Here is a 15088-nt window from a genome sequence, read left to right as displayed (position 1 = left end):
TGCTGGTCCCGGAGATGACAGCACGGTGGGCCAGGGAGTTGTCGGTGTCTTTCAAGGAAGGGTCTTCAGAGCCCAGTGGGCAGCAGGGCAGGCGAAGTCCTCAGACCAGCCGGGCAGATCCTTCAGCGGCCGATGCCACGGGAGATCAGTGTGGCACAGAGCAGCACTCTGGCATGTGGAGCTCGGCTGTCTCAGCAGTGGTCTGGAACCGGCCTCGGCTGTACCTTGAGAATGGAGTACTCTACCCCTCTGGATCTTTTTGATACATGTCTTGGCACCCCTGATGCCAAGGAGCCTATGGGTGGTACATAGCTCTTCTGCTTGATTCCCCTGCTGACAAGGGTGGAATTTCCCCAGGAGACTATCCATGGGGGGTCCCACTCTGCAGAAACGGCTACTCTAACTATGTGGGCAGAATGTCTCCTTGCCAGATATGTTTCCTCTGACTTAGACTATTTTCCTCTTGAACCAAAGTGTCATGGCTGACTGGCAGCCATTTTAGTTGGCATTAGTAACTCCACTTTGTTTGAGATACTCTATGCTCTCTTAATTGGACCAATGCCATTTTATCGGTCCTGCTCTCCACAAAAAGAGAGCGCTGAGGAGTTCAGGCCTCAGCAGAGCTGCCTGTCTTTCCACCCTTCCCCACAGGTTCCCCCAGCCTTGGGACAAGACTGTGCTGATCCTTCCTGGACACCAGGTGTCAGCCCAGGGCAGGGACAAGGCTCAGCAATGGGACAGAGGAGCTGTAGTGCGAACCAGGGGCTGGTTGTTGTGGCCCGCAGCCACACTCCCAGAGTCAGAAAGCAGTCCCACCAGGGGTCTCCCTTCCTCCCAATACTCCATGCCCTAGGCCACAGGTGGCAAACACAAGGCCTGTGGGCCGAATCCGGCCCTCCACCTTGTTTTATCCGGCCCAGCACTTTGTTTCTACCCGGCTGCAGCACCGAGCTTAGCTGTTAAGTAGTTACATTTATACAGTCCTAAAATTACATTCGGCCCTTTGAAGGCAACCGCAAGGCTGATGTGGCCCCGGTGAAAATGAGTTTGACACACCTGCCCTAGGCCTCCTGCAGCCTCAGGGATGAGTTCACTGGCAATGACTCCTGTGTGTCTCCCAGATAGAGGCTGCACTCATGTCCCTGGTATAGGGCGCTGCTACCGTGAAGTATACCAGCTTCCCAAGTCCCCTGAAACCAGAAAGGGAAAACAAAACGAAAACAAGAAACACAAAAAACAAAACCCATGCTCTCGGGTCCAGCCCTCAGTCCACACCACACTGCTCTTGGCAATTTTGCTGAGGCCAGGTTCAAAGTGAGGGCCATGTCTTCCTGGATGGGGCAGGGCACTGCTCAGCTTCCAGCCTCCAGCTCCCATGCCATTTCATGCAAGCCTTGCTGCTGAAGCTGGGTGAGTGGCCGGACCATGGCCCAGTGGCCAGAGCCTTGCACGAGGACTCAGGAGACTGGGTCAGGTGCTAATTCTGTGTGACTTGGTGTGACCTCCCTAACCCTATGTCTCCACGATGGGAATAATTGCAATGAGCAGCACAGAGCAGGTGGGGAAGTGCCGGTGTACTCATTGGGAGAGAGCCATGGGAGGGCAGCAGTTCACCAAGTCTGCCCGCACCCTCCTTCGCACTTACACACTGTGCCTCCGGCAAAGTTGGCAAATACAGAGCTGGGGCCTTGGAGCTGGCCTGTCTCCTGCGCTGCTCTCATCAGGGAAGACCAAAGCCACTGCAGCCACCGCAACAGGACACTTTCGCAGAAAGGGAGTACTCTGAAGTCTCCACCAATGGCCCAAGTTCCTGGTTGGATAATCTCCAGGGGCTCACCATGTCCAAGGCTCTCAATACAGGAAGCTGCAGCTGGCTAGGCCCCAAGGAGCTGAGCAGGACGGGGCAGGGCTGGGCACAGGCCTCTTGGCACCCCAGCAGACAGAGATTCAAGGATAGAGGCATGCACTCTTGCCAGTCATGGCCTGGTACCCACCCTGCCCTGGCACATGCCTCCCAAGTAGGGACTGGATCCAGAAGCACTCACATCTGGCCCAGGAATGAATCTATGATAGCTCCAGGCTCAGGTCTGTGTGAAAATCCGGATGTCAGGGCCTTCCTCAGCAGCAGGACTTCTGGATTCTAAGGCCAAAGATCCATGGGCAGTGGAGTGCCCCTCTCTTCCCACTGGGCTCACACAAGATTGTCCTGAGAGCCCTGATATGGCACCTCAGGCCAGTCTTGCCCCTAAAGAGACAGGGCACAGTGCCCCCTCTGCCCTACCTTTCTTTTTGCCCTTTAACATTTTTATTAGCCATGTACAACAGGCATGAATGTTCAATTGCACTTAGGAAAGAGTGGCAAGAAATGTCCTAACTAGCCCTGGCTGGTGTGGCTCAGTGGATTGAGTGCCGGACTGTGAAGCAAAGGGTTGCCAGTTCAATTCCCAGTCAGGGCACATGCCTGGGTTGCAGGGCAGGTCCCCAGTAGTGGGCACATGAGGGCAACCACACATTGATGTTTCTCTCCCTCTCTTTCTCTCTCCCTTCCCCTCTCTCTAAAAAAATTAATTAAATTAAAAAAAAATGTCCTAACTGCATTTTTCTAAATCGAAGCTCCCTAGCCTGAACTTGTATCCCGCTTCCATGGACATCCTCACAGCATGCCTCATCCTACCGCACGTGAACAGGCCTCGGGCCTCCTGCATTTCCCCTGTGGGAGGAAACCCCATCTCCCTTCCTAGCCTGGCACTTTCAGAGAATGCAGTGCCTCTAGGGGACAACCCAGCTGTTCTCTCCGTGGGGCCTCAGCCCTCAGGGAGCCCCTGAGACACCAAACACTAAACATCATTACTTTGCCTCAAAGCACAGGAAACCGGCTGCACAGTCTGTGCAGAGAAGGGAAATCATCGCTTCATGTTATTGCTGGGCACCTGCTCCCACAAACAATTACAGAGTAATTTCTGCACTAAATTATTCATATAGTTCCCCTGCCATATATGGAAATAACATTCTATAGTTTGCTTTTTCCCCTTAGACCTCCTTCCAATCAATAAATATAGATCCACTTCATCATTCTCAGAGGTCACAGAGTACTTGATTGTTTGGATGCACCTCATTTTACTCAGCACAGTTCCTACTGACGGTGGCTTCAACGTCTTCAGTGTCACAAGCAGGGGTAGGGCAAACACTGTCACACATCCTGGCGCATGGATGTGATTGTTTTTGGATAAATTACTAGAAGCTGAATTGTAAGGTCAAGGGATAGCTCCATGTTTAAGATTTACTTATCCACAGCCACTCCCAGACAGACTGTACCAATGTGGCAACATGGGGGCAGAGGTTCCCTGTTGTCACAAACACCCAGTCATAGGGTCATCTTCCCAAAGTGTCCCCCCTGCCCTCCACGTCCAGAATGCAGGCTCTCGGTGGTGACACCTGGGGCCCTTCCTCCTCACCTAGACAGAACCAACACCAAGTCATCACCAAGAATCTGGTCCCAGCTTGTCATTGCTTCCTTTAAAAAGCCTCCAGCTCAACTCCTGGTTTCTGCCAACAGTAAACACCCAAGTGGGCACTCTGGGACTAATAACCTTCTCAGTCCTGAGACCCTGCCTGAGTTCAAGACTCACTGTCTCCACCCAATCCCCCCCCCTTCTGCTACGGGATAATTATGCCTATGTCTAGCTTTGCCGCATCAAGCTTCCTTAGGGAAGAACGTTTGTCCTGGGAAAAGAGAGCAACTGCAAAGCCAGTCATCTGGGGAAGAGTGCCAAGCTGGATTCAGCAGCCAAGCTGTGTGCCCACGATTCATGGGTCCTTGGGTGGCATGCCCCACGCGGTCAGGCAATCTTATTCTCAAATACCTAGGTGGATGCTGGGCTCACATCACCATATTCAGCCACCTCGATTGCAGGATGAGGTCAAGCTTGGCCGCAGGGAGCCTCCTTTTTTAAAAAATGTGATTAAATATACTACCTTAGTCTTTTCAGGATGCAGTAACAGAAGTACCATAGACAGCATGGCTTCTAAACAACAGAAATTTATTTCTTAAAGTTCTGGACACTGGGAAGTCCAAGATCAAGGTGATGGCACATTTGATATCTGGTGAAGGGGTTCATAGATTGCACCTTCTCTCTGTAATTTGACATGGCAGAAGGGATGAAGAGGTTACCTGGGGTCACTTGTTTGTTTGTTTTTTTTTATCACCCAAGGACATTGTTTTCATTGCTTTTTAGAGAGAGGAAAGGAGAGAGGAAGATAGAAACACTGATGTGAAAAACATTGATTGGTTGTGCCCAGGCTGGGGACCAAACCCGTAACCTAGGTATGTTCCCTGACTAGGAATTGAACCCACAACCTTTCGGTTTATGGAACAACACTACAACCAACTGAGCCACACCAGCCAGGGCTGGGGTCACTTTTCTAAGGGCACTAATTCTCCTTACAGCGGCTCTGCCTCCATGACCTAATCACTCCCAAAGGCCCCACCTCCAAATCCCATCATTACGTTGGGAATTAGGATCCAGCGTGTGAATTTGGGAGGATACATTCAGTCTGCAGTATACATGCAACGTGAAACTTTAACCATTTCTGAAGTGCAGTTCTTTGACACTTAGTACATTCATTTTGTTGTACAACTGTCCCCACCATCCACCTCCAAACTTTTATTTTCTCCAACTAAAACCGTATTCATTCAGCACTGACTCTCCATTCTCCCCTCTACTTCCTGTCTCCACGAGTTTGACTACTTCGGCGACCTCATAATACGTAGAATTATACGATGTTTATCCTTTTGTAACTGGCCTATTTCAAGTTTCATCCATGTTGCCGTGTGGGTCAGGACTTCCTTCCTTTTCAAGGCTGAGTGATATTCTATTGTAAGTATAGACCACATTTTGTTTATTCATTTATTGTCAATAGACATTTGGGTTATCTCTACCTTTTGGCTTTTGTCAATAGCGCTGCTATGAATGAGCACATACAAATATCTGTTCAAGTCCCTGCTTTCGTTTCTTTGGCTGTATGCCCACAAGTGGCACCACTGGATCACATGGTAGTTCCATGTTTAATTTGTTGAGGAATCACCACGCCATTTTCTGCAGGGGCTGCACCATCTTATATGCTCACCAGCAGTGCACAGGGGTTCCAATTCTTCCACATCCTTAGCAACACTTGTTATTCTTTTTTTAAAGATTTTATTTATTTATTTTTAGAGAACAGAGGAGGGAGGGAGAAGAAGAGGGAGAGAAACATGGGTGCGCGAGGGATAACATCAATTGGTTGCTTCTCACATGCCCCAACACGGGGACCTGGCCTGCAACCCAGACATGTGCCCTGACTGGCAATCGAACTGGAGACCTTTTGGTTCACAGGCTGGCACTCAATCCCCTGAGCGACTCCAGCCAGAGCTATTTATTTTAGTTAATAGACATCCGAATGGGTATGAAGCAGTATCTCAGTGTGGTTTTGAACTGCGATACCACAGCATGCCTTCTTAAGGTCAGGATATTCCTTTTTTTACAGGGAAGATGGTCCACCTGAAAGAAGCCTGGGTATGACGCTGGCTCCTATACCACCTTTAATTCTACCTCCTTCTTTCAGGAGCTGAGCAGAGGCTCAGGCATCCCACCCAATTCCTGTGCTTCTCCCTCAGATCCTGTGGGATAATCAGGAAGCCTGAGTCTTGAAAACCTAAGGGAGAGCAGGAGAGAGCAGTCTGCCCTGTGCCTGGAGGGGGCCTCAGGCAGAAGAGGGAGATAGCATCAGAAACTATATCCTAGCCCTGGCCAGGCAGCTCAGTTGGTTACAGCAATGTCCCAGTACACCAAGGTTGCTGGTTCAATCCCCAGCCAGGGGCACATATAAGAAATCAACCAATGAATGTATAAATAAATGGAACAAAAAATTGATGTTTCTATTTTTCTCTCCCTCTTTCTTTCTAAAATCAATAAAATAAAAAACAGAAGAGCAAACTGAGGCTTGGATTGAGGAACTGACTTGCCCAGAGTCACACAGTGCGTGGGAAGGCAGAGAAAGCCAGAACAATGATCACTGCATGGCTTTTTCCTGGCTGTCTTCCCGGCCCCCTGCCTGGTGACCTGGCACGCGTCTTGCTCCAGCGCAGATGTTCTTGGAGTGCCACGTTCCTCTGGTTTCAGTCTGTTGACCCTGTCACTTCTCAGGACAACCATGCCCTCCAGGTGTCTCTGCCTCTCAGCCTGGGTACACAGGTCCCAGAGCCCAGACAAAAGCAGCAGCCACTTTCCCTGTGTGCAGACTCTGCCAGGAGGAAATGAGGCTTGTCTGGCATGACTGGCTCAGCCAGACAAACCTCATTTCCTTTCTGATGGGGTAAGATGTTCCAGTTCTAAGAAGAAATTGGCCCCAAGGAATGTCTGAACTCGCACCTCCTGGAAGAAACAAGAGAAGGGATGTCTGGGATCCTGGTGGAAACTTGGCCATCTCCTCACTTCCTTGACCTCTCCCGTACCCTCCCCAGCTTCCAGGTTGTACTCACCTATCTCCTCAGGCACCCACCTACATGGGCACCACCGCCCTGCCTCCAAAGGACATTTGTGGGTCACTGACTTGCCATCCAGGTCACATTCTCACATGGAAAAGAGCAACTATATGGGGGAGAGGGTGATCTGGTGCCCACCAAATCCACTCATGACTACTGGGCTCTGCCGGCTCATACTTGTGCTGGGTCCCGTGTGAAATGGGAGTCTTGAGACAGAGCACTTTCCAAGGAAATTGCCAACCCCAAGAACCTGTCCTTGACCCTCTTCCTCATACCTTCTTCCCTTCCTGGCCCCTCAGAGCCCAGGAAGTGGGGGGTAGGGGTTCAAGACCCCTCCCTCCTCAAGGCAGTCATTCCAAACACCTTGGCTTAGGTGAGGTGCGGAAGGGGTGGGGAAACACCACTGGTAAGGTGACCTGGGTGTCTCCAGAAGAGGAATGGTCACTTACCCTGAGGTTCACCTGCCCAACTGCCACACAGTTAAGCCCCAGACATGTGCCCTAGAAGAGAAAAAATAAAGATCTCCACTACATCCGGCGTGTGTTCGTAATGTGTGCAGAGCTGCCTGTATGTACATGTCAGCAGGTGCATCCACGTGCATTAAAAAAAAAAAACCTAACATTCGTAACATATATAATGCTTATTATGAGCCAGGCATGGTCTAAGTGCTTTGTAAGTATTACCTCATTTGTTCTTTGTAAGAACACTACAAAATTGGCACTGCTGTCCCTATTACACAGATGAACAAACTGAGGCACAGAAAGGCTAAGTCATCTGCTCGAGGTCATAGAACTAGCAAGAAGCAGAGGCAAGATTTGAACCTCGCATTCTAGGCTCTCACAGGCACACGTCAGGTATATTATGCATGTTTGTGTATATGCATCTGTGTGGACATATACATGTGTGGGGAGAAAAGAGTGTGCCACTTAACTCAGACCTTACAGCTTGCAAAGCCCTGCAAGACAGCACTTTGTCCAAAGGACCAGAGTCTCCTGCTAGAAGGTCAATCTGAGCCCCAGGCCACCTCTGTTCAGGACTGGGGACACAAGGGGTCCTTCTGGCAGTCACAGGGATGGGTGGAGACAGCCACGTGGCCTGTGAAGGGGGGCTACAAGGGGCTGCCCTTCCTGCTCCTATTTCCCAACTGGTCCCAGCTTTGCTGCTCCATCCTAGCAGCACTGTGGTTATCTCAGCCCGGACAGCAGGGCAACCTCTCTGGCACCCTGCTTTCCTCTGGTCCATTTCTTCCAGATGCCAGTTCAACCCAAGCAGCACGTAAGAGGCTGCTGCTGGGTAGTTAACTGTCTCACATCCTTGGGTCACAACTAAGACCTTCTAGTTAAATTTCCTGGGGCTGACAAGAAACCTTATTTTGGGTAATAGTGACTGACATGGTGAACATCTTGTGTAAGTGGCTCTGACAACTATCTCAGAACTATCTGGCATTTGTTGAAAATAGCAAAACTGTGGCCAGAGAAGTGCTGGGAAAATTTCTACTTTGAAGTGGTGCTAGCCACTGTGTAGTGAGCACCTGTGAAGTGCCAGTCATTGTTTACTTTTTAAAAGATATTTATTTTCAAAGATTTTATTTATTTACTTCTAGAGAGTGGGGAAGGGGAGGAAGAAAGAAAGGGAGAAAAGCATTGATGTGTGAGAGAAACACTGATCAGTTGCCTCTTGCATGCCCTGGCCTGCAACCCAGGCGCGTTCCCTGACTGGGAATCAGACAGACAGCCTTTTTGGTTCACAGGCCAGCGCTCAATCAACCCACTGAGCCACACCAGCCGGGGCTAGTCATTGTTTTAGATATTTCATCTCTTGTAAGCCTCAAAAGTCTCTATGAAAATGAGGCTCAGGTAGGGAAATGGTTGTCCTGAACAAAAATCTTTAACTTCCATAACTTATGTCTTTTTTAATTTTTTTTTTGCTTTTTACAGTATTTTTCATTGTATTTTTCCACTACTATTTATCCCCTACACCCTCTTTCACCTCCACCCACCCCCCTGAAGACTTTTTTTTTAAATAAGGTTTTTTTTGGTTTTTTAAAAAAATATTTTATTTATTTATTTTTAGAGAGAGGGGAAGGGAGGGAGAAAGAGAGGGTGAGAAACATCAATGTGTAAACTGCCTCTCCAGAGCTCCCTACTGGGGACCTGACCCGCAACCCAGGCATGTGCCCTGACTGGGAATCAAACCAGTGACCCTTTGGTTTGCAGGCTGACACTCAATCCACTGAGCCACACCAGCCAGGGCTAAATAAGGTTTTATTGAGCCAGAAATTCTAGCTAAACGACTGGTCTTGGGGCATGGAGTCTAAACCACCAGCAGCATGGCCAAGTACAAAAGATAGCATGTCGGTCATCCTAGAGTTTTGCAAGCATCTTTATACATCAAATGGGGAGGAGGGGGAAGAAAGGGGTAGTCTGAAAGGGGTGGGAGAAGGTGAAGCAGGGCAAGCTCTGGGATAGCAGAGTCCACATAAAACGTCTGCTCCAGCGGAATGGCTGTGGGCAGCAGTCCAGAAAGCCCACGTGCACACAAGTAACCTGGGCATATCACCACCTGGAAACTAATCCAAAATTCCAACAGGTAAAACAGGAATGTGAGAAGTCCTTTGTTAGTTGGCCCTCGGCCATTAACAGACTTCCACTTTCAGGCTGCTGTAACTTAATTTAGAATATCTCGGAATTTTTTTCTTATCAGCCAATTCCAGGGAGGTGTGTGTACTCCAGCTGTGATTCCTAGGCAGTGTGTGTGGATACCAACACCTCCTGCTACCCAGTGCCCCAGCCATGATACCCTCAGACCCTCCAGCAGCAGCCCCAGCCACTGCCCACCAGCTCTGGGAGAGCCCAGACCCTTTCAATAAGAAGAGAAACCACCTGCAGTTACAAAGATAGGGACATTTATTCATGTTATATTACTGGATTTTAAAAGCAAAAATACAGTTTTGTTTTGAACACCAAATTCAGACAATCCCCCCGCCCCCACCTTACAACGGTAAACACATCCATTTGCACACACAGGAAATCGTAATACACAGCACAACAGATCTCCAGGACAGGAAAGCTGCTGTCCTGGCTGTGGGGTCGCCCCATGGCCAGCCCTGAGGTCAGCAGAGATCCTGCCCAGGCCGAGAGCGGCACTGGCATTTTCTTTACCCTCCTGGGCCACCTCTGCCCTCTGATTTTTTTTCCCCAAAAACCACTTTACAGGGTTGCCAGCAATGAGAAGGACAGAAACAAAGGCACAGTGTGTGACAACTTTATGGTGACAACTTCCAGGTAAAGGAAATGCTCCCTGAACCCTCCGTCCTGAACTCCCCAGGGAGGAAACAAGACCTAGAGCATCTCATGAACCAGGCAAGAAGCATCCAGGCCTAACCTGGGGCCCGGGTGACCCCATGAAAGCACCGGGTCAGGGAATGAGGAACAGATGACATAGGATTTCCCTTGGTTCTGAGATTGAACCACGTACTTGAATACTCCAATGGAACATAAAAGAACATCTAACAAAAAAAATTTTTTTAAGTCTGATTTTTTTTGTAAGAGTAAAGTGAGTAACAGAGAAGTTATTTCCCAGGGTATTTGTCTACTTTCTTTTAAGGCACTTGGAAAAGTCAGGATCTGGGGTCAGAAAGAGAGGCCTTCATTCTTTGCATTTCCCAAAACTCCTCAGTGCAGTTATTCTGAGTTTTATTAACATCGCTATTAAGGAATGGGGAACTGACAGAAGGAATACTCTTTGCATAGCCCAAATGCTTTTGCAGTGGTAAATAAACTTTAATCAATACAAAGGCTTCTGGAAAAAACCAAGTTAGCATCTGAGATGCTCAAAGCAGTAAAGGCACAGATAAAACTGGGGCTGGACACCAACTCAGCCTCCACACTGAGTGCTGGTCCCCAGGTCCGTGGTGGGGGTCCCAGCTGCCACCAGCCGAAAAGTCAACGCTGGGATTAAACAGCTGAGTCTCGGGTCCTTAGCCCAGACCGGACCCAGCAAGGGCACTCAGTGGTAGAAACTGCCTCATGCGTCTTGCCCCAGGCAGGCTATGCTTCTCCCAGCAGAGGTGGATTTTGAGAAGACAGCTCTATGAGTCAGCCTCCTGGAGTGGGGGCACCCACTAAAAACCTGAGGGGGAAAGGGAGGCTTTAGGCACCAGAGTGGTTGTGGGAGAGTGTGGGTGGATTCAGCTGACTTTCTGTTTCTAATTAAAAGGCACGTTCATGCTCGAGAATGAATAGTCTGTTTGACCCTGAGTGCCACAGGCAAGTTTTAGGGAACAGGCCAGAAGCAAAGGAACAAAAAGGGGGAGGGCGGAAGGGGGAGGAAGAAAGAGAACCAGTCCTGCAAGGTGGGACAGGCAGCGTGGGGCAGAACCTCCAAGGGAGGCAGCCCCTAGACTCCATGGGGGCCAGAACTGAGGTTCCCTCCACCTCCCCAGGCTAAGGGCCAGTAAACAGACCTGATTGCTGTCATTTGCAATTCCACAGCCTAGGTCTTGGGGGTGGAGGGAGTGGTCAGTCCAAGAAGGTGGTGGAAGTTCCCTCCATGCTGCCCACCTGGTGAGGGTAAGGAGGTGGGGTGAGGGTAAGGAGGTGGGGAGCTCTGCCAGGCAGGCCAAGGCTTCTGCCTTCCTGCAGAGGTCCCGGGAGGCAAGGCTTGCCCTCTTCAAAGGGCCCAAAGGTGATGTTGACCTTCACAAAACCTGGCCTGCCAGCTAAATTGGAGGCCGGCTTGTGGCCACTACAGCATAGAGAATTTTTTCCCCCTAAAAAGAATGCTCAGTCCCCTCCTCACTTTTAAAACACAATAAAAATATGTAGGTAATTCAAGTTCACATAGCATACTCAGAAAAATAAATTGCCATGACTTATCACTAAACAGCTATGCAAATCTAGATCAACACAAAATCAAGCTAGATCATCAATCAGAATTGGATTTGGCCTTTAAAATACTACAAACTGCTATTTAAAAAAAAAAAGTTTTACATTCAGAAATCAGGCAATCTGCAGAAAGGCCACTGAATGTGAGAGCGCCCAAGGCTTTTGCTCTGATGGCTAACAGGTGCCTTGGAATTCACACGTTACCAGGGCAAAAGGTCTGAGGCTCAAGTTTTAAAACTCTTTTGCTAAGAAAAGACACACACACACAGTGATTGTAACAGTTGTATAGCAGTAAAAAAAAAAAGGTGGGGGGTGGGGGGCAAAATGAGAATGGTTGAAACTGTTTTTCTGTTAAACTATGACAATGAGAAAATATCACACCAATCCAATTTCAGCAGCACTGTCCAATTTTCACAAAGTAATAATAATACAAGATCTGAAGCAAAATTCTTACCTACTTCACAACAAATGAGCAGTTTATCACTGGGAACAAGTCCCACAGTCACCAGATTTGGGGCTGTGTACTGCTCAGATTCTTTGGGGTGTGACACTGTGGACATGCTGCGAAGTCCCAAAGGCTGACAGTTTCTACACTCACAAACCCCTCGCACAGTTAAGAAGTCACATGCCGAGCCCAGCTGGGAGCAAACATCTGGCTCCTTCCGGTCATCTGGAAAGGCTTGTGAATGAGCAAAAGGGGCCTATCACTCTGATTGGTAGGAACTAAGGGACCAGCCCAGCACACTGGCAGGGACACAGCAGAGGTCCCTGGCCATTTTTAGGTCTCTTATCAGTGTAGCAAAATGCTAGCTCGGTGTCCCGACGTCCACTGTGATTTTGGTATATAACGGGTATCTTTCTATGTCCAACACCTCATAGGTCAGTGTGTTCAAACCATCAGAGAGCATTGTCTCCTTTGTGTGCGCAATTCGGTCAAACCTACGAGGAAAAAGGGCAAGTGGTTGGTGTCAAAATAAAAATCTTAAGAAAAAAAGCATTAAATGTTTATACTTCGTTGCCTTCCCCACCTTGGACTGAACCCTCCCTTTCCCTCCAGGTATGGAGCCCTCCTCAGCACCTCATTTCTGCAGCCTGCCCCACCCTAAAGAGGGAAGAAGGAATATGAATGAACACAGTACACACCTCTGAGGATTGGGTTCATTTTTCTTGTCTCTTGAGTGGCGAATCATCCGACACTTCCCAACCACAGCATTTGGGCGAGATATAGACATACCTTTATAAACTAACCTGTAAGGAGTAAAGGGGGCAAAATCATTACAGAGCTGCCATAAGGCTTGGGTCTGGTAGCCCCAGCCATGAGACTATTGCCCCATCTCCCATCCTGCTTACTGTTCTCACTTGCCCACACCCCAGCCCAGCGTGGAAGCGGTTAAACTCACACTCCTTCCCCATGTCTTTTTACCACTGGCTCCCCGTTTGTGTTGGTGACTATTTGTGCCAGGCTCTGGGGGCATCTGCCCTCGTGGAACTGACAGTGTGGATGCCTAGGATGCAGGGCTGTCAGCGGCAGGATGAGGTGAAGAGGGGAGGTGGGGTTGTGGGGCACAGACAGAGAAGCAACTACCTGAGCAACACTAAGCACAGTCAAGTCATGAGGATGAATGGGCGTCTGCCAGAACCTTTGGGGCAGCCAGGAAAGCACGGGCAGAGGCAGGGAGGGAGAGCCAGCACAGTGCCCTTGGGGAGCAGTGCCAGCTTCCAGGGACTGGTGAGCAGGTCCGGGGTTGGAAGTGGCTGGAGATAAGGCTGGAAAGATGGGCAGAGACTAAATCAGGGAGGCCTTCTCAAAGCTTCGAGCATCCCAGCAAACAGCGCCAGTGTCAGAAAGTTGTGACTATTACCTGTTAAAAATGTCATCATCTTCACCTCCCCAGCCCCAATAATTGTTGGGAAATCCATTGATGGTGAGAAACTGTTGTTTACTTAGAGCAGACACACCTCCAAAAAACTGAACATAAGGTAAGCTGGGAAGAAAACACATACACATACACAGAGGACCAGTGGTTAGTAAGTTTTGACTTGCTCAAAATAAAGTCTGCTTAAAACATGAATACTCTAAAGTTATTTTTATTCTCTGGAACATTTTAATTGGAGATTTATAAGGTTTTCTTTGTTTTGTGTTTAGAGCAGACTCAGATTATCTTAGAGAAGACACAGATATCAAAAAAATAGAATCTTCTTTGTGAGGACACTGTGTCGCTCCTGTGGTGATCTAGAAAATCAATGACAAGAGCGTAAGCCCAGTTCTGCACCGGTCAGGAGTCCGCTCCCCACGTGTTCTGCTCCTGCACAGAAATCCTTACCCAGGAGGTCCTGGCATCGGAGATTGTTTCCGAGTCTCCCTCTGCCCACTCTGTCACGCTCCTGCCCCGTCCACCGGTCTAGCTTTCATTCTTCCAAAGGTCTGCTGGTTTGAACACTGACTGACTCCAATAGTCAAGACAGCATTCCTGAAAATTTTCTTGAAAAACATTTCTTGGAAAGTTCTACCATATCCTGACTTAGCAAAATATATAATGGTGAATCTATATGGACACTTTTTCAAGAAGCAGGGCATCTGGACTCTCACCCACCCGTCTACACTGTTCTGTATTTCAGTGTTTCAATGGTTTTGAATCATGGCCTCCTGACAGCTACAGCGGAAGCACCGCTGAGAAGTGTTAGGAATCAGGACACGCCCAGCGGCCATGCAAAGGCCTTCTGTGGGTCCTCTAAAGGCTGTGGTTTTGTCCCGACCTTGTGTGCAGTTCCAAACCACACTCAAGCTCCTACTGAAATCCAGAGACCAAAACCTATCACACAAGTTAAGAAAAATTCTAACTCAGACTTCATGAAAGAACTTAGCCAAACCATATAGAACACATTTAAATAATGCAATTACCATTTTCAAATACATTCAGCAATTCTGACTGCAAAAATCCACAAGCAAAGATGCCTGGGGGCTTGCTTTAATGAATCTAAGGTAATCTATTTGCAATAAGGTATCACCACTGAGGTGCCAGGTCATCTACCTTTTGAGTTACCTCACGGTAGTTTGCACTTTAATGTGAGAGTTTGAACCAGAGGTGGCCAGGCCAATGAAGTTTTTTGATAAGTGTTTTTACAGAAACAGACTCTTAGTGACTTTAAGGGGAAGTACAAGCTGAGCTGACAAGATCTGGTTTTGCTGTTTCTGCTGTTTTCTCTTACCTCCTGCCCCACCCCCCAAGCCTAAGTGGTTCTGGGGAAAACAGACATGGTGCCGGGCTAAAGAATTATGCCATCGCCACCATGCTCCAAGGGAGGGATTAAGAGAGGTCAGGGTATGAGCCTGTGCTTCTAAAAAGGAAGGTACACAAAGGGAGGGAGGGAGGGAGGGAGGACAGGAGGGCAGAGAGTGACATTTACAGTTAAATCTCTCCTCTTTGAAGACAGCAAGATTAGGGCCAGAACACCTTTGATCTGGGGACTTCATAACAACCCTGTATTTATACCGGGGAAAATGATTCTCATTTGTTTCCCAGACTGGGTGGGGAAGGGGAGAGAAGAAAGCAAGGAAACACAGGCGTCAGTCTGGAGCCATTCCAAACATTAAAAACTCTTCTTGTCTGGATGTGCAGAGTTCCTAGGCCTTTCTGGACTCCACTTCCCTCCCCAAATAATAATTGACTTTGGGCTTAAA

At 48.6% G+C, this 15088-nt stretch overlaps 1 protein-coding gene across 1 annotated transcript in view; it reads right to left on the bottom strand.

Annotated features, from left to right (window-relative positions):
* Positions 1-9403: 9403 nt before the first annotated feature.
* The window catches only part of B4GALT1 (beta-1,4-galactosyltransferase 1), a 48409-nt gene continuing 42724 nt past the window's right edge, over positions 9404-15088 (bottom strand). The window contains exons 4-6 of the mRNA XM_024560019.3: positions 13269-13391; positions 12550-12654; positions 9404-12345 (exon numbers count right to left, since the gene is read on the bottom strand). Of these exons, the coding sequence (XP_024415787.3) occupies positions 12213-12345; positions 12550-12654; positions 13269-13391 (361 nt within the window). The 3' untranslated portion in view covers positions 9404-12212. The remainder of the gene's footprint in view (positions 12346-12549; positions 12655-13268; positions 13392-15088) is intronic.

This window comes from Desmodus rotundus, chromosome 1, assembly GCF_022682495.2.
Source record: "Desmodus rotundus isolate HL8 chromosome 1, HLdesRot8A.1, whole genome shotgun sequence".
NCBI classification, from domain to species: Eukaryota; Metazoa; Chordata; class Mammalia; order Chiroptera; family Phyllostomidae; genus Desmodus; species Desmodus rotundus.
Note: the sequence above shows the minus strand (reverse complement) of the source record. Positions and strands in the feature narration are given on the sequence as shown.